Raw genomic sequence first — 17,270 nt, forward strand, 5'->3', positions numbered from 1 at the left:
CTTTGAGATTTTATTTATGTGTTTAATTGTATTGTTTGGGCAATGAATTATATAAACGTACAAATCAATAAATAAATGACAGTGTTGACTTGTGAATTAGGAGAAAAGGTGCAGATGAAATATAAAGTCTAGTGGAGTAATGTTCATGTGAAGAGCCTTGATATCAGCTATTAGTTAATGTGCAGGTGTGTTTGGGAGACTAACCTGTCCTCCTATGCTTCTAACCTGTATAATAGATGAGCTGCGTATCGTTGTGTTATTCTAACCCTGCGGGAGAAAGAAAGAGGGAAGGAGGGGTAGAGAGAAAGGAAAAACACATGAATAATTGAGTCCAAATCAGTTTAGTGACCCTCAGTCCCTTCCTACTCTCAGTCTCATACGGTCAATGGGATTCTACCTCTGGATCTGAGAGAAGAAAAGAGACAACTTCAGGGGAGGCAACTTATGAAAGGCTGTTTCCGGGGGCCATAGCTCTACGTTTTTATATTAACATTTTTTAAAGAGTAAAAAGGTTGTTGGACTCTGGATCATCATGATACCATGGTGGCCCAACTGCTAGGACTGGCATTTCTTTTCCTCCAATGTACATGTACTGAGGCCACTTCTACGACTTATGGTAAGTCCAGTGTCTTTGATTCATTTTCGTCTATTTGAATTGCAGATTGTGACCCTACATAAGAGTACTTGAACGGTCAAACAGCATTAGAATAAAATGTGCTATTACTTCAGTTAGCCAATGATTTTGGTGAATCACAACAATAATTGATAGCTAGTTTTAATCATGTATGTCATGATTATGTTTAACCTCTGTAAATAAAAACACAAAAGATTTTTGGGGGGATAAAAATTAGTTTACAGTGTCATTTATTAAATAGACAATTTTACATTTTAAATAATAAAAATGTCATTGTTCTTTGATAAGACATGCTATAATACCAATGTATCTGTGATGAGCTAATATTAAATATATCAATACATCAGTATATCGGATATATATCGACCCGGACAATTTATTATTGGGGATGTGTTATGATACATTTAAAAACAAAATCTATGAGAAAAGACCTACAATATATTCTTTGAATTATATTAGGACTGAACGCTATTTTAATGTGTTTATTATATTTCATTGCGTCACACAACAGTTTTCATCCTAGGATTAAAAAAAAAGGTTATACCTACATTTACATTTTTTATTATATTATTCAGCCCTATAAGGTCTGTAAGAACATCACAAAAATAAAGAAAATAGTTAAAGAAATAAGATGCAGAAGATGAAAAAATTGTGGCTGGAAAAACTGTTTGACTAATCCCATTACTCGGTTTTGAATCGCTTTTTAAACTATCAGTGTGTCTGAAACGTACAGTGTAACCAATCCTGTAACTGAACACTGTCAGGGCACACTACACCACCATCTCATTTTCCTCCACTCCATTCCTTTGCATGCATACCTGCGTGTCCTCTTCCTCCTCTTGCAGTGAAGATCAATCACAACTGGGAGGTGGTGTACCAGGACACCAGTGTGTATGGGGTAGTGGGCAAAGCTGTGATCCTGGAGTGCGGGGCCACTTTACCTGACATGTACATATGGAGCTTCACCAAGCCAGGCACTGAAGCTATAAAAGCTGTGGTGTATAATTTGGGCAAAGGAACGAGGATCCAGAAGCTGGCAGAGACACTTGGAAAGATCACAATCATCTCAAACAGCGCAGCTGTGAGCATCGAGAACCTGCCTGTGGCCGCTCATGGCCTGTTCACCTGCCAGGCCTTCTATGACATCGAGCTAGAGCCCAAAGTCTACTACTACTACGTGCACCTCACTGTCCGAAGTAAGACCGCCTGTTCTCTGAAACACCTTCTTCACACAGGGGTGTAGTTAGCAGAGTGGGTGGGTGTTGGTGGGAAGTGTGTGTTTGTGTAATGAGGAGCTGATGGGGATACTTTTGTCTTTTATACTCCAAACCAAACCACCATTCTAATAACATCTGAGGTAACATCCATATTCCAATATTGATCTAATGATTCCGTAACAGTGTAATATTGGCGTCCCAGTCTGTGAATCCACAATGTGTCAACATTTCGGAAGCACAGCACAGCGGGAGCCCCACATAATGACCTCAAATTGTCGGTTGGGATTTGCTAGCTAGATGAGAAGCCAGCCAAGCGGGATGGGCGAGTTTCAGCAACCAAGGTATTCAATCAGTCTCAACTCCACCTCTTTGCCTGTTGGAAGTGAGTTGGAGTCAGCAGTTCCAATATGGTGACTGCCATTGTTGGGCTTCATATCCTCTGATGTCACTGAGATAACATCCACGATATAAGCGTATTCTTCTTTTTGCGACATAAACATAACATATTATGGAACCCTTTTTGAAATAGGACAGTGAAACCATTCTTATATTAATACATTAAAAATGAAATTAAGGAGACATTTAGCTTAAATAAGTGGGCGGAGCAAGCCCTGCTCTGGCCAAAGATACATTTTTTATTTCATCTCTTCCAATACTGACATTAAAAACATAATAATTGGATTTTAAGACTATGAACCAACATGGTTAGATCAGAATTTGTTTTAGTCTTCAGCAATTAAAACAAAATTGCAGATTTGAATGTTTCTTTTTTTTTGTAAGATTTATTTTTGGGCTTTTTGTGCCTTTAATTGAGAGATATGACAGTGGATAGAGCCAGAAATCAGGGAGAGAGAGTGGGGAATGACATGCGGGAAAGGAGCCACAGGCCGGATCCGAACCCGGGCCGCCGGCCTGGAAGACCACAGCCTCCATACAAGGGGCGCGCGCACCAACCACTGTGTCACCAGCGCCCCAATTTGATTGTATTTTTAAGTAATTTAAAATTAAACACATTGTTTCCCATCTAGTACTTTACAAGTACAACCATGTGTATAAAAAACCATTAAAAGCAATTGCAGCCTCACTCAGCTTGGATGTTGATACCTGTTCAGGCTAAATATATAAAGGTAGTGTGATGTGTCATCAGCATACATAGATTTTATTCATAAATAATGCTCTTCTGTTAATGAGACAGAAAACAAACTTACTTTGAGACTTTTTTTTCTTGAATACAGTTCCAATCACAAGGCCCTTCCTGCTGATGAGTGATGCATCTCCAGTGGAAGGCTCTACGATGTGGATGCGCTGCAATCTTGAAAATGGGACTGGACCAATCCAGTATGTGTGGCAACATGAAACCCGTGGTGGCAATATCACAACCTTTGCACACAGCAACACCAGTGTTATTAACGTGACAAATGTCAACCGTAACCACTCTGGCTGGTACCGCTGTGTGGCCAGCAATGCTGTCAACAGCGAGAGCTCCAACCGGTTACTGCTGGAAACCATCTGTAAGTCATTTTTCACTTGGAGAAACACTTTCTGACTTAATATCTAGTAGAAGTTAAATCCTTTTCAGACACTATATCACATATCACAGCAGCTATGCATTTACTTTGTGATTTCTTAAACCCTCCCTGTTGTCCTCAGTTGGCCCGGACATTCCTCAGATCGACGTGTCTCCATACACAATAACAGAGCGAGGATATTCAGCTGTGGAAAGAGAGACAGTTTCTTTACTGTGTCAAGCCCAGTCGAACCCAGCCAGTCAATACGTCTGGTTCCACAACAACTCCCAGGTCTACGCCGGGCCACATTATACCATCACTAAGATCTTCCGCATGCACACCGGCGACTACGCCTGCTTGGCACAGAACACTTACCTCAACACCCGCTCCAAAAAATCCATCAGCCTGACTGTCTACTGTGAGTGTGAACTCTGATCTCTCACCTTGGCCTACGCCATCAATCCTCCTACTCTTCAGTAAATCTCTTTAATCAGTCTCAGCTTGTGTTCCTCTGTCTTGGTGCTACAAATGGCAAAGACCTAGATTCAGATTTGACATTTAAAGTTCAAGACTAAGAGAACACAAATCCAGGATCTTAATCACCTTTGATTTTTCATCTGTATTAACACTTAATCTCCTACTGAAATAACACTCCCTGCACCTCCAGTTAAACCTGTCCTATTTTCAGTGTTACACCAAAACCTCCTTCATTTCTTGCTTCTCTCAGCCAATCACCTCTGCAATTCCCTTACTCCCTACACTCTGTGAGACTCCAAAACAGAACCATAAGCCCTCCAAATACACATCTGACACACACTCAGACACAAACACACTCACAGCAGAGGGTGGTGGATATGCTGCAGACCTATTCTCCTGCTCTGGCCGACTGGGAAGTTGATTGGACTCTCTGGAAGGTACCTCGCTGTGATTTCACAGCCATGGCAAGCGTTGGTGGGCTAGAGAACTGGACGCTTGTCATTCTGTTCCAATATTTGTTCTTGTTAAGTTATTGAATTTCTGAAAGTCACTCAGATCATTTGTCAGAGATAATACACTATGTAACAAGACTTAAAAAAAATCTCCTATCTAATTTTACTAAGTTGATTCATATCAAACAGCCTTTAAATTTTAGTTCTATAGGCACTGTCCCTGGCTCCAATGACCTCATACAAACCCCACTTTACACATCCCTACCTTGTTGTTACGCTGTATCTTATCCCCACAGACCCACCAGATGGCTCCCCATCCTGTTCTGTGGAGCCGACTCTCAATCACACCTCTCTGAGACTCCTCTGCTCCTGGTCCGGGGGTTTCCCCTCCCCCAACCTCCACTGGACCGGGGACCTGCATCGAGTGGCACAAAACGAGTCTGACACAGGGCAGCAAAGTTACCCCTTGACCAATACTGCCATCTTGCTGCGATCTGAAGACTTGAATTCTAATAACAGTTTGTTCACATGCGTTGGCTCCCACATAGCACTAAAACAATCATTAGAGTGCAGCACACGCTCATGTAAGAAAGTTACATTTACTTTTCACATTTCACACTTTTATCCTGTCTTTCAAACTTCAACTCATTTAAACCTCTTCTCCATCAGACATTCCCCCTGCAGAGCCAGTGTGTTTTGCCTACATAACTAACAACAGAAAGTATCTGCTGCTTTCCTGCTCCTGGGATGGGGGAACCCCAAAGGCCTTGGTGTGGTGGGAGGGCCCGGGGGGACAGGGGAACGGTGGGGAAGAAAACTCAAACATCTTGATCCTCCGCTATGGCACTGCTCAAGGTGGGATACCCTACACCTGCCATGCTAGGCATCCACTTCTGGCACAAACCAAGACCTGCAGGCTCACACTTGGTCAGTTAACATTCTCAAACACACCAATCAAAACAAACATCAGCAGAAATACTTTGTTGACTTCTTCACATTATCACCCGTAGAGGCTCCTGTACTGCTGACGCAGCGCAAAGTCGTGTCAGTGTACGAGGGCAGTGATGTCCAGCTCACCTGCAATCTTAGAGCCAACTACCTTCCTGTCAGTGAAATCACCTGGTTTAACAATCAGGGTGTGGACGTCCGAGACACCTCCAAGTACAGGCTGCAAAGAACATCTGCATGGGCAAATCTGACAGTGAGAGACACACATGAGAATCAAGACAGCGGCGAGTACAGATGCTCCACATCCAATGCAGTGGGAGGAACTGAAATCAATGTCACTCTTGTGGTCAAGAGTAAGAAATGTTTCTGTTTTTTTAACTATGTATATGTATTGTCTTCCTGCTAGAGGATTGACTCTACATTTTGATTTAGCATTTTACATCTAAGACCATTAACTTACAAACCTGTCTTTTAAATGGAATGAAAGAAGTCATGGACTAATATGTTTGACTCATGTTACACCCCCAACATGTCCACAATTAATTAAGCAATTAGCACAATGAGCCTTACTTTGCATCCAGACATTGCATATATAGTTGATATGAAATGATTCAAAATGATACAATCTCAGTTATTTTAATGAACAATAGTATCGAAAGTACTAAGGCTTGAAAAAACACTTCAGATCTTCAGCCATATCTTAAACCAAAAGCTGATGCGAGCAAAAGAAAGTGACTATTGTCTTAATTACCCATATATATCTGCAACCTTTGGGTACTAAAAAATAACACACAGGGAGGGGCCAGCATTTTGTCAGCCATTGTGGTTCCAATGTGAAAGTACAAAGGCTTTGTGACAGAGGAGCTTTGTTATGGCGCAGTGGCAGACTCGATGTAAAAACAAAGCTCTAGTGACAATGCTAACATGCTACGTAAAATGGTACAATTCTTATAATATTTAAAGTATTACACTTCTACCATTCTGAATACAGTATACTGTAGGCACTAAACAGAAAGTACGGCTGAGGCTGATTGAAGTGGTATCAGCTTTGCAAGCATTTGGTGATTAAACAAAGTATCCTAGTGGACAAAAGTTTTGACCTCATGGTTAGCAAGAAAGTAAAAGTCAGTATCACCAAAACCAGTATAATTAATCTTGTAGGACATGGATGTCAGAAAGAAAAATTATATGTCCATTCTTTTAAATATCTTAAACTTTTGTCTTGCTTACTGATGTCCATTTCAGTATTTCAGTCCAGTTGTTTTTTCTCCTTTATCAGGACACCCCATGCCACCCAATGTGACCCTGGTAAAAGTGGAGTACAATGGCCGACAACGTAACGAGGTGGAGCTGGAGTGGCTGGTAGAGAGTGAAGAAGAAAGCGGCTGGACAGGTTTCATCCTGGAGCACCGATGGATGTCAGAGCAACCAGGAAGGAGAGGCGGCAGCAATGACTCAAAAGAGGAGACAAAGTCGAAGATCGGTCCACTGGTCTGGTACCAGAACATCATCCAGGACCCAGAGGTCAGGAGACAGACAGTAGGGAGACTGACACCAACTGAGACCTACCAGTTCCGCATCACACCTGTCAACCACCGCACCGTCGGACACCCTTCTTCAGCAAAGTCTCCAGGTATAGTAAGTGATCAGAGTGAGGATTAGTGTGGTTAGATACATGAGTAAGCAAAGACAGGGCCTAGAGTCTGTGTTGCCTTAATAATTGGATAGTAATTAATTAAATATGAACAAATGCAGGGGAAAAAAACAAATAGCAAAGCAAAAGGTGACAGGTGAGTTAGGTGATGTTTCTAACTTTGTTGATGTTGCTGTTTTGCTCATTGTTTTACTGACAGTCTAACTTTTTTTTTTGTTATCCACTTAGGTGAAAGACTCATACACAAACTAAAACACAAACAATTACACACACATCACAGCACTGCACCACTCATTTCATCTCTACCTTGCTTGCTCCTTACCTTTCCTCTAACTGGCCTGTGGTGCTTCTTATAAACTGTATGTTTCTACTGTACAGTGTTTATTAGGGTGTGACTGCTCTTATCAAATCAGGTTATGATTGAGAGTGTAGAAAGGCTTATTGGTCAGGTTAGAACAGGACGGTGGTTTTCAACCCATGTGCTTTTAATGCATCAGTTACCCTGTGAGGAACTTCTGTTCATTTAAACATGAGGTTGATTTATTACCGTTGACTTTAACTTTTTATTTTAAAAGACAGTGTGTCATTTACTGCTGCTTTATCATAAAGACACACTGCACAGAATGCATGTAATCTTGCTTGAGACAGGGAAGCAAACATTTACAAAGAAAATCACAAATTTGGCTTATACATAAAAAAACAACTAAAAACAACGCTGACATGGGTTGAGAAACACCAGACGGAGGTGTAACATGTTGAATAAACAGTGTGAGGCAATTCTGTGTTTTGTCGGACGTTCTATTTTGCAATATGTAACTGTGATGTGTTGCAGCGGAACCGAGCTCCAATGTCCTACCTGCTGTAATCGGAGCAGCTTTTGGCGGGATGCTCTTGGCAGCCTTCCTCACGTTGCTGCTACTCATCTTCATTATCCGCAACCGCAACAACAATCCACGTGAGTCCCATAGACAAGCACTAACCTCCCAATGGCTTAAATGATAAACCGTCATTGAAATTGTCTCATTATGTCGCATTCATATTTTATGTTTCGTCCCCTAGGACTGCATGACTTGCTGTTTGGTTTGTGAGTATCTGCATTTGATCTATATTTAAAAACACCAGAAATGAAGAATTTGCAGTTTGTAAAAATATTAACGGTGAATTCTGTGTACAGAAAAGCAATAAAACCAGTATTTTCTTTTGGTTTGTCCAGGCATCACAGTCAGTCGAGGGAAAATATCAACTTCCCGGAGGATGAAGTGGTGGCCGGGTCAGAGGGTGGGATAGAGGAGATTGGTGGATCAGCCAGTTCCGGTAAAACAAACACACATGAAATACACAATAATAGAAACCTAAACATGGACTTCACATGTCTAGATTATGAAACTAATGCTGACTTAATACATTTCACACTTTTTCTATGTAGTATACAGTTTCAGTTCATGAATGTGTCCCATGTCCAAGTGGATTTAGACCTAGCTTGGACTTTACAAACTCAAAAGTAGTAACACTGAGATGGATTCCTGAGCCAGTTAAACCAACCCTAACCATTAGATACAAAGTTTTGTTGTGTTCTTTTATACAATGACAATAAGAGTCTATCTATCTAGATCAGGCATGGTGCCAGCAATTCACAAAAAAGTAGGAAATAGGAATTTAAAAAATGTACTAGACAGGAAGTTTCATTGACAGTCCCAGCGCATGATAGTAACCATAGTACAAACAGTCCTTTGAAATGTCCTTGTACTTCTAGCCCTGAAGTAAAACCCTTCATCACAACTGTCGACTAACTGTTTTCAGCACTAACAGCCAAGATCTCACCTTTTTAAATGATATGGTTTGGTTTGAACTGAACAACAACTAAAATCCTCATGGATAGTTTACGTCTTGTAGGTCAACTTTTAAAGTTGGGAAATCAAGAATCCAGAAAAATCACATTCTTGCTAGATCTTTATGTGATAATGGGTTCAAGTTTTCTATTTAGGAAGGCAGTCCCTGTTATTTTATCAAAGTCATAGCAGACGTTTGCAGTGAGCCACACGGCAGTCTTGACCACATTAGCCTCCTTATCCAACTTAGTAACATGAACACACGTTTATTTTAATGAAGCTGAACGAAACAACTAAATCTGAATTATTTTTTACTTAAAAAAGCAATAAGTAAATGACTTAATAATTGCACATTAATGACTAATAATGAATTGACTTTTTTTTCTTATATAATGAATCTAGCTGCTATTCTGTTTCAGGTCCAACTATGGCTTTACCACGGGCGTCTTCCCCCCTCACCACCACACCGGTCCCTCCCCCTGGAGATGACAATGAGCCTGTTAATGTCACCATCACAGTCCAGGCTATCGGCTCATAGTCAGAGATCACAGAGTTTTTTAAATTTTTGATTTAACTTGGAAATGCTTTTGTAGACAGCTAAGACAGTTTGTTCAGTTTTGGCATCACTAGTATCCTGGGACTTACAGTGGATTTTAACTCATCTACACTGACAAATACAAGCTCTTTTTAAATGTTTGCTACAAAACTGTCGTTGGTATATTACATAGTCAAGTATTCTGCTCTCAAGTCCTCTCAGACACATTATGATCTTTATATTGTAAACTACAGTCCCATTATAATAAAGTAAAGTAAAACCGAACTCTGCAAGAGGCTGCAGTAACCGTGAGTTTGACAGTTTAGTAATTGTATTGGTACCACTGAAGATATCACAATCTAAAAATGTAGTGGTCAAGTTCATTAGATGCAAAGTATGGAAGAACAAATGTTTTTCTGTTTTTGCTTTTTAATAATTGTTTTATTCAAACATTTGCAGAACAAAATCAGTCTTCACAAATGCAGGAAAGGGACACACAAGGACACTTCTCTAACAATCCTCCTACTCTAACACTAAACTCAAACCTGATAACCAACCTCTTTAAAAAGCCCCGTCTGCCATACTGACATGTAACACTGAATCAGTTCTCACAGGGATAGAAGGACAAAAAAACAAAGATAACAGAAGAGTACATTTAATATCAGTAGATCATATCTAAAATATCATTAGAACTACATATATACAGGTTCTCTCTCTGGTGCCCAGAGCAGTGTACTTGCATTTCTCCAGGACTCTCATGTGATCTTCTGAGTGCTGATGATGTCACCGAGCTTGTGTTTTATTTTCACAAAGAGACGCTTGAACTCCAAACCGTCACCCTGGAAACACAGAAACATGTCACACGATGAGCTAACATTACTGTGACTCTATACTCATTAGCTTATCAGGTCCAGGTTCTGTTTTCTTTTTGTTTAGTCAAGTTGGATTTAATTTACTTTACTGTTGTTTACGTTCTGGCAAATAGAAATAAAAAATGACAAAATAAATAGTAGCAGTTAATGTAAACCTGTTATATTCACTTGTATCTTGAAATGGATTCTATTGTGAAATACTAAAACCCACCTTTGACAGTCTGAAGTCCAGCAGCACTCTCTGATTCATCTCCAGTAAATGGACTTTGAAGATAAGTTTGTTATTGCGTTTGTCCAACGTGCTCACCGTCACCTAAAAGGCAGATACTTATTCATTTAACTGAGATGTATTATTGTCCCAAGCAGCTAAATAAAAGCATGTCAATTAACCTGCTTCAGCTCAGATCCATTCATTAACACTAAACAGTAAAAAGACCAGTTAAATCACCTGAGACAAGATGGAGTTTTGTGAAGTTGGATACTGTATTTAAGAGTGTTTTTAACCTCAATAATCTTTTGACCTTGTATACTTCATAACAGATATACCTGTTTGGTGCAGGTGAGTTTGAAGCCCAATGCCAGGCCGTCACAGGCATCTTTCAGGTCAGATAAGGAGGCGTCGGCATTCACTGTGGTGAAGAAACGCGTCATTCTGCGGACTAATCTCTGCCATGGCGACTACACACACGAGGAAAGAAAAAGTTAGGACAAGATTAACACATCAATGAAGTATTTTACGGCTGGATGACATAAAATGTTAGTTTCTGTTTTGTAAATAAGAAGACAAAACAAAGAAACAATATGGCTGATCTGTAGCCTGTGTTGCAGGAAGTTCACACTCATTGTCAGATAGGAATAAAACTCAAGCACTAAGTGTGGGAATTACCTGACTGGCTCCAGGCGTGCCCAGCAGCTGACTACCAAGTAACATGTGCTCCGGCTTGGTAGGCTGAGAGAAGCTAACTTGACCTTCTGTTTGACTGATTACCATCATGGCCTCCCAGCCAACTCCCGCAAAATCAGGCTGAGAGCTGGAAAACTGCATCCTGTCATCACTATGGAGGGGAGGAGTGTACTTTAGAGATTACAGGCACTTAAAGAAATGTCACTTTGAGTGGAATTAACAAAGAGACACATTTCTGACCTGTTGGTCCGGGATATGAGTCCCCCATCTGATCGAAGATGTTTGCTTCCTAAGCCAAGAGGTGGTTGCTTCACACCTGCAGAGACACACATGCAGAAAATCAGTCAAGGGAACGATTAAGTTCAAGATGAGTTCTTTGTATCGTACTGATTTTGAGACATGCCTTGTGTAAACCAGCGGTCTTTTTTTATGTCTGCGATGGTGATGCGTGCATCCGGACAGGCCAGCAGTAACTTTGACAACAAACCTGAAAAGAGTTGGACGTGAATTTTAAAAAAAAACACCACAGACCTCTTTGGGCCAACTTTCTGTTCTTTATAATTAAGGGCTCACTAAGAGGCATTGGTTGTATTTTCTTCCAAGGAGGTAAGTATGTTTTCTTCTGAAGCCAGTCTGAATACTCCTGACAGCTCTCGGAGGGCTGGTCCCATGGCAGCTCTGAGAAAGACGCAACAGAAACTGAACATGAATACATTCTTTGATTGATTATTCATGGATCTATTTTTTTTTTTATTGCGTCATAAACAATATGCACAAACAGGCGTACAAGACACAATCATTAACACAAAGAGACAAGAAAACCAAAGGTAGACACATCAATTACAATAATACTAAAAAAAAAAAAAAAAACACATCCCGATGTTTCTTACGGGCTTTAGAAGACAAAGGTAGCCAGATTATGATCATTCATATAAAACAACCATTCAATCATGTCCTCAGCAGCGCACCCAAACGTTTCAGGATTTTCAACACATTTTTCATCTAATATTCTTATTAGAGGTTCTTAGCTCAGTCAAAAAGCTAGAGTGCTGCATGGGTGTTAAAAAATGTTTTGAAAATGATTGAAAAGAATGTGTCCTTCTGGTGCTCTTCAATGTGGGGATCCAGCTTAGAACCTTTTGAAGAGGTCTGAGGCACTCACAGATTCATAAAGTCAACATGTTTAAGCCATGCTGACCTTCATGAGGGCAGGATGATCACTTGCCCCGACTTACCTCCAGCCAGCATCGCAGTGAGAACTATCCCACAGGCCCAAATATCCGCAGGCTGAGCCCTGTACTCTGACTGGCTGAGAAGCTCAGGAGCCACATAAGGAAGCGTCCCACAAAGTCGATTGAGGCGACGCTCCCGTCCTTTGAAGCGAAACATGGTGGCCAGGCCAAAATCTGTCAGCTTCAGGATATCTAATACGGTAAAGGAGAACAGCAAATGATTAAGAGAGAACATGCAAACCTACGGTGGCTGATAAGTGCAAAGCAAAATTACAAATGTGAGACAAATTTACATTTTGAAAAACCTTTTTACATTTTTATAAAACAAAATTACAAAACCAAAACACTTATACTAAGGAAAAAACACATTTACATTTTATAAAACAAATTTACAAGATGTGAAACACTTTTAGAATCCCCAAACAAATTTACAAACGACAGAATCTTGACAAAATGGGAATGTATAAAATGTCGGAAGTGACCCGGAAGTGATCGACTGAGGGGTCATTTTGTTAGTTTTGTCGCGGTACATTCCCTTTCCATCAAGATTCTGTCGTTTGTAAATTTGTTTGGGGACAGATAAAAGTGTTCTGCCTCTTGTAAATTTGTCTCAGCGACTGTAAAAGTGTTTCACATCTTGTAAATTTGTTTTGTCCTTGGTAAGTGTTATTGGTTTTGTAATTTTGTTTCATAAAATGTAAAAATGTTTTTCAAAATCTAAATTTGTCTCACATTTTGTAAAAGTGTTTAACACTTTGTAATTTTGCTTTGTACTTCCCAGCCACCGTACAAACCAGAGCTAATCCTTTGACACCTCCATACACATTGAACTTAGTCACCTTTGTCATCCAGCAAAATGTTCTCTGGTTTTATGTCTCTATGTGTAATGCCAGTACTGTGGAGGTATTCCTACAAAAAAAGGAGACACAGAATTATTTCACAGCAGAAGAAAACAGGTGAATGAAGTAAAATCAACACAGAAAGCTCCTTCACTCACCACAGCGGCTATGAGCTGCTGGAAAAATCTATGAGCATCTTTTTCTGCCATCCCAACATCAGGCTCTGAAATAATCCAACATTTGAATAACTTCAATGATTAGATCGATAAGATAGACAGATGCACTTGATTGATCCCAAACCGGAAAATTGTGGAAACATAGACAGTTGTTATCAGGTGTTTTTAGGGGAGGTGTCTGTTATTTCTAATTAAAGTAAATTGTGTCCATTTTGAATATAAAACTGCTTGTGAGTTCTTTAGTGTGCTGTCCTGTTCTATACATTTGTGTTGTGTTTTTGTGAGTACCCGCTTTAGGACTACGGATTACGTTTACTTTTTTGTGCTAATTAACATAGATGCATATTGACATAGATCCGTATTGCTGATACGCTGATTATTGTGTGCTTTCCTAATTCAATAAATAAAAAGCAACAACAGACTTGAGGTGACCTTTCATTAATTCAGTAAAGTCATTTCCAAAAAAATAGGTAGTTTAAAGTTGAAGCTTGTGTCAAAAGATTTCCTTTGTTGACAGTGTTTGCAATCTTGTCTAATTCCATATTATAAAATGATTAACGGCTAACGGCTGATTTAACGGTTGTTTTTAAGTTGCAGTAAAGAAAATTTGAAAAAGTGTTGTTCCATCTCAACTAAACTCTTTTCATGATGCTTATTTTTTACAAATCTAAAATTAGAATTGCAGCCTGAACGCTGTCACGTTTAAGGGGTGACTCCAATCAAATCTTACAGATGAAAGAATTATTGGTCACAACAACCCGAAGACATGTGTCTCACCAATTCGGTCAAACAGTTCCCCTCCGGTGCAGTACTCCAGGAAGAGGTACATAGTGGGACCTTCTTTCCGATGGCCAAAAAATCGTACGATGTTGGCGTGGTTAAGCATCTACAAGCAGTGGCAAACGTTATAATTTTATTTTACATCTTTAATCACACAGAATTCAGAATAGTGGTTCCAGTAACACAGTACACACACACACACACACACACACACACACACACACACGGTACTAATTGCAGTGAGGGTGAACAACGTACCTTGTGTACACAGACCTCCTTCTTGACATTTTCAGCACACTCTTTAGCCTGAGAAGTGTCGATCACTTTCACTGCGACTGCCTCCTCTGTCTGTCTGTTCACAAGCAGCCTCACTCTGCAACACAAACACAGAGAAAAAGTGCAGCACAGCAGCCCAAAAAAACAAGAGGTGAAGAAAGGTCCAAAAGACAAATTGAAACTGTGGTAATATGTTCAAACAGGTATGTTTCCTGGTATAGTGTGAAGAAAACAGCAGTGGCTTTTGTGAACTCTTACAACTTACAACACAAGGTTAGGGTCAAATGTACTGCAGATTACACATGAGCGACCAGAAAAACTTTTTTGTGAATTATTGTTGCAAAACAACGTACCATAAAGTTCCTGACTCAATTGCAAGTGAGCTAGTCAGCCTATTATCAAGTTGAAGGAACAAAGCTGTTCCAAGTACTGGTGAAGTATTGTTTGTTGGTAGTTGCACCAAAAATAATGATAACATTTCCAGTAACTGGCATATATAGACCAGATAGAAATGATAGAACCAGATAGATACAAAGACCAAATATACGGACCATCCATACCACTTTTTTTTAATCCTGGCTAAGTATAGTGGGCTCATGTTTTTTGTATGGGTGGGATATGTATGTATATATGTGTATGTGTATATGTGTGTTGTATATATGTGTTGTGTTGTGTGTTTGTATGTATGCTGGCTGCTGGAACACCTATATTCAGGCGCTCCTTTGTGTCCACTGCCATAAGACTGTACAACAGCAGCCTATGACAACAATAACAGAACGTCCTTGACACTAAACTTCACCCCCATAAAACACGACCTGCTTCATTATTATCATTGTATTATTATATTATTATTATTATTATTTAGCATCAATATATATATACACATATATACTGTACATTCTATATATTTTATTATATTATTATACTAGTCTATATTATATAACATTTCATTATATTACACTATATTGCACTATAATATATTATATTATATTATATTATATTATATAACTGCACTCTACATTACTGTGGTACAACACTGCCTCTCTTCTCTGCTGTTTACATCACTTGCTGCTATTTTAATCATACCAAGTCACTTTAATCATCACTTGTCACTTTATCTTGTCATTCTCTGCAAATACTGTCACAACTCCCCCCAGTTAACTTCATCATTCATTTTGTACTTGTATATACCCCCTGTTTTTATTTATCTATCTATTCTGTTTAATGTGTATTTTTGAGCTTTCTTGTCTGCGCTGCTGTAACACCCGAATTTCAATCAATCAATCAATATTATTACAATACAGTATTATCCTATCCTATCCTATTTCCCTGCTGGGATGAATAAAGTACATCTTATCTCATCTTGTTTTATTCTGCTGGCATATAGTTCAGTTCTCCTGTGAAAGCAAAGGACACCTGGCTGAAACCTTATGTTTGTGTTGTTGTTTGTATGAAAGAGACTGGAGATGCACAGCTGTGATTAATAGTAATAAACGCCAGAAAGGATGTATTTAAAAACAAAACAGTTCATACTCTCCATAGGCTCCTTCTCCAAGTGTCTGAACAAGATCCCAGTCTTGGACAAAAGGCACAGCCATGCTAAAAAAAAAAAAAAATACACAAACATTAAAAGCCTTTCATAGAAAACACATACATGGCATAGCATTTTACTCTTATATGATATTTAACTTCATGCAGACTCGAGTGTTTCATCTTTTAAAGCGAAAGTAAAACAACGCTGTTATTTATGTGCCACTACTTTACATTAAACCAAAAACAAGACAATAAGGAAGTCGTTTTTTTACTCGTACGTGAAACTCTCCCCTACCTGTACAGCACCTGCAACGTTTCCTGATGTTCTTTTAAAAACCGGACAAACTTTTTCATCCGCCTGAGGCGATGACAGGAGTCAATGTGTGCACAAATTTGGCGCGTTGTTGTTGTTGCGCCGACGATAACTTCCGCCATTGTCGTCATATCCGCTTTTTCTTCTTCGTGTGCTTTTGGTTTTTAAAGACGGTTCCTGAAAACATACTGGAATCATCGCCTCCATGTGCCAGTCATTTTAGAAATCACGCGTCTCTGTTTTTTTTTTTTTTTTTTTTTGAAAGGCACTTCAATGTTTGTTCGCCAAGAGGAAAAGTCAGAAGTGCGCACCACATTTTATAAATATTATAAAAATCGTATTAATAAAATATGAAGATACAGAAAAAAACTATTATAGAATACAATGTAAATTCGTAATCTAAAGGACATGAAAATTATGCAGATTCAAATGGCATGCAATGTAGGTGCAGTATTTCTTAAATTCTAATAAGTCAAGTGTTTTTGTAATATGCAGGTCTGGCCTACAATATATTTCAATAGCAACAGAAAATTAATCACAAAAGCATTGTCGTTATTGAACAAATGGACACACTGTACAAACTGTGATAGATTATACGGAGAACATTTGAAGTTTTTAGCACATTGCTAGTACATTTAGGCTACACAAATCATTACAATATTACCCTCTGTATTTTGTTATCATTACATTTCATTGACACAAATTAAATATAACTGTGACTGCCTCCTTAATACAAAAAAAATAGTTAACCCAAAGGCTCAGAGGAATGGAGACCAGAACGGGAGGCCACACAGGTATAAGGTAAGGTTTTGAATACCCCAAGCCTTATTTGCTAGAAAGACTAGAAACATATACAAAAGTTGCTTAAACAGAACAAAAACAACCCCAAATAAAGAAAACAACTAAAAATGACACCAAATGTTCGTAAAAAGACACAAAACAACTACAACTGTTTTACTGCTTTACTTTGCATGTTGTCCCCAGCTGACCTCTCACTTTTCAAACATTTCATTTTGAGTTACTTACCCCCGGAATAACTTTTCTTAAAAAATCATACAAATTTGTAGATTGAATCCAAATGTTGTTTTATT

At 39.1% G+C, this 17,270-nt stretch overlaps 2 protein-coding genes across 2 annotated transcripts; one reads left to right on the forward strand and one right to left on the reverse strand.

Moving 5' to 3' along the window:
* Window positions 1-352: 352 nt before the first annotated feature.
* LOC114921243 (V-set and immunoglobulin domain-containing protein 10-like 2) lies at window positions 353-9,485 on the forward strand. Its single transcript, XM_065963232.1, has 12 exons — window positions 353-616; window positions 1,480-1,830; window positions 3,087-3,362; window positions 3,502-3,777; window positions 4,585-4,872; window positions 4,958-5,215; window positions 5,299-5,589; window positions 6,516-6,869; window positions 7,723-7,845; window positions 7,950-7,974; window positions 8,104-8,204; window positions 9,139-9,485. The coding sequence occupies exons 1-12, from the start codon at window positions 541-543 to the stop codon at window positions 9,255-9,257; spliced, it is 2,538 nt and encodes an 845-aa protein (XP_065819304.1). The 5' UTR covers window positions 353-540; the 3' UTR covers window positions 9,258-9,485.
* Window positions 9,486-9,677: 192 nt separating this feature from the next.
* Window positions 9,678-16,316, reverse strand: chek1 (checkpoint kinase 1). Its single transcript, XM_020652995.3, has 14 exons — window positions 16,162-16,316; window positions 15,867-15,932; window positions 14,316-14,430; window positions 14,055-14,163; window positions 13,260-13,324; window positions 13,102-13,171; window positions 12,266-12,454; window positions 11,604-11,708; window positions 11,434-11,517; window positions 11,271-11,346; window positions 11,013-11,181; window positions 10,673-10,804; window positions 10,338-10,439; window positions 9,678-10,093 (listed from the first exon to the last, which is right to left on the reverse strand). Exons 1-14 carry the CDS (start codon window positions 16,308-16,310, stop codon window positions 10,010-10,012), a joined length of 1,515 nt encoding a protein of 504 aa, XP_020508651.3. The 5' UTR covers window positions 16,311-16,316; the 3' UTR covers window positions 9,678-10,009.
* Window positions 16,317-17,270: the final 954 nt, after the last annotated feature.

This window comes from Labrus bergylta, chromosome 14, assembly GCF_963930695.1.
Source record: "Labrus bergylta chromosome 14, fLabBer1.1, whole genome shotgun sequence".
NCBI classification, from domain to species: domain Eukaryota; kingdom Metazoa; phylum Chordata; class Actinopteri; order Labriformes; family Labridae; genus Labrus; species Labrus bergylta.

What these genes read in the sequence shown, in the direction of transcription:
- chek1 (XM_020652995.3), bottom strand. Translation starts at nt 16,310, where the DNA reads ATGACGACAATGGCGGAAGTTATCGTCGGCGCAACAACAACAACGCGC. An exon ending in ACGTTGCAGGTGCTGTACAG is followed by an intron (nt 15,933 to 16,161) that starts GTAGGGGAGAGT and finishes TTTTTTTTTTAG; the next exon opens with CATGGCTGTGCCTTTTGTCC. An exon ending in CATTTTGCTGGATGACAAAG is followed by an intron (nt 12,455 to 13,101) that starts GTGACTAAGTTC and finishes TTACCGTATTAG; the next exon opens with ATATCCTGAAGCTGACAGAT.
- LOC114921243 (XM_065963232.1), top strand. Translation starts at nt 541, where the DNA reads ATGGTGGCCCAACTGCTAGGACTGGCATTTCTTTTCCTCCAATGTACA. An exon ending in AGAGTGCAGCACACGCTCAT is followed by an intron (nt 4,873 to 4,957) that starts GTAAGAAAGTTA and finishes CTTCTCCATCAG; the next exon opens with ACATTCCCCCTGCAGAGCCA. An exon ending in CATGACTTGCTGTTTGGTTT is followed by an intron (nt 7,975 to 8,103) that starts GTGAGTATCTGC and finishes TGGTTTGTCCAG; the next exon opens with GCATCACAGTCAGTCGAGGG.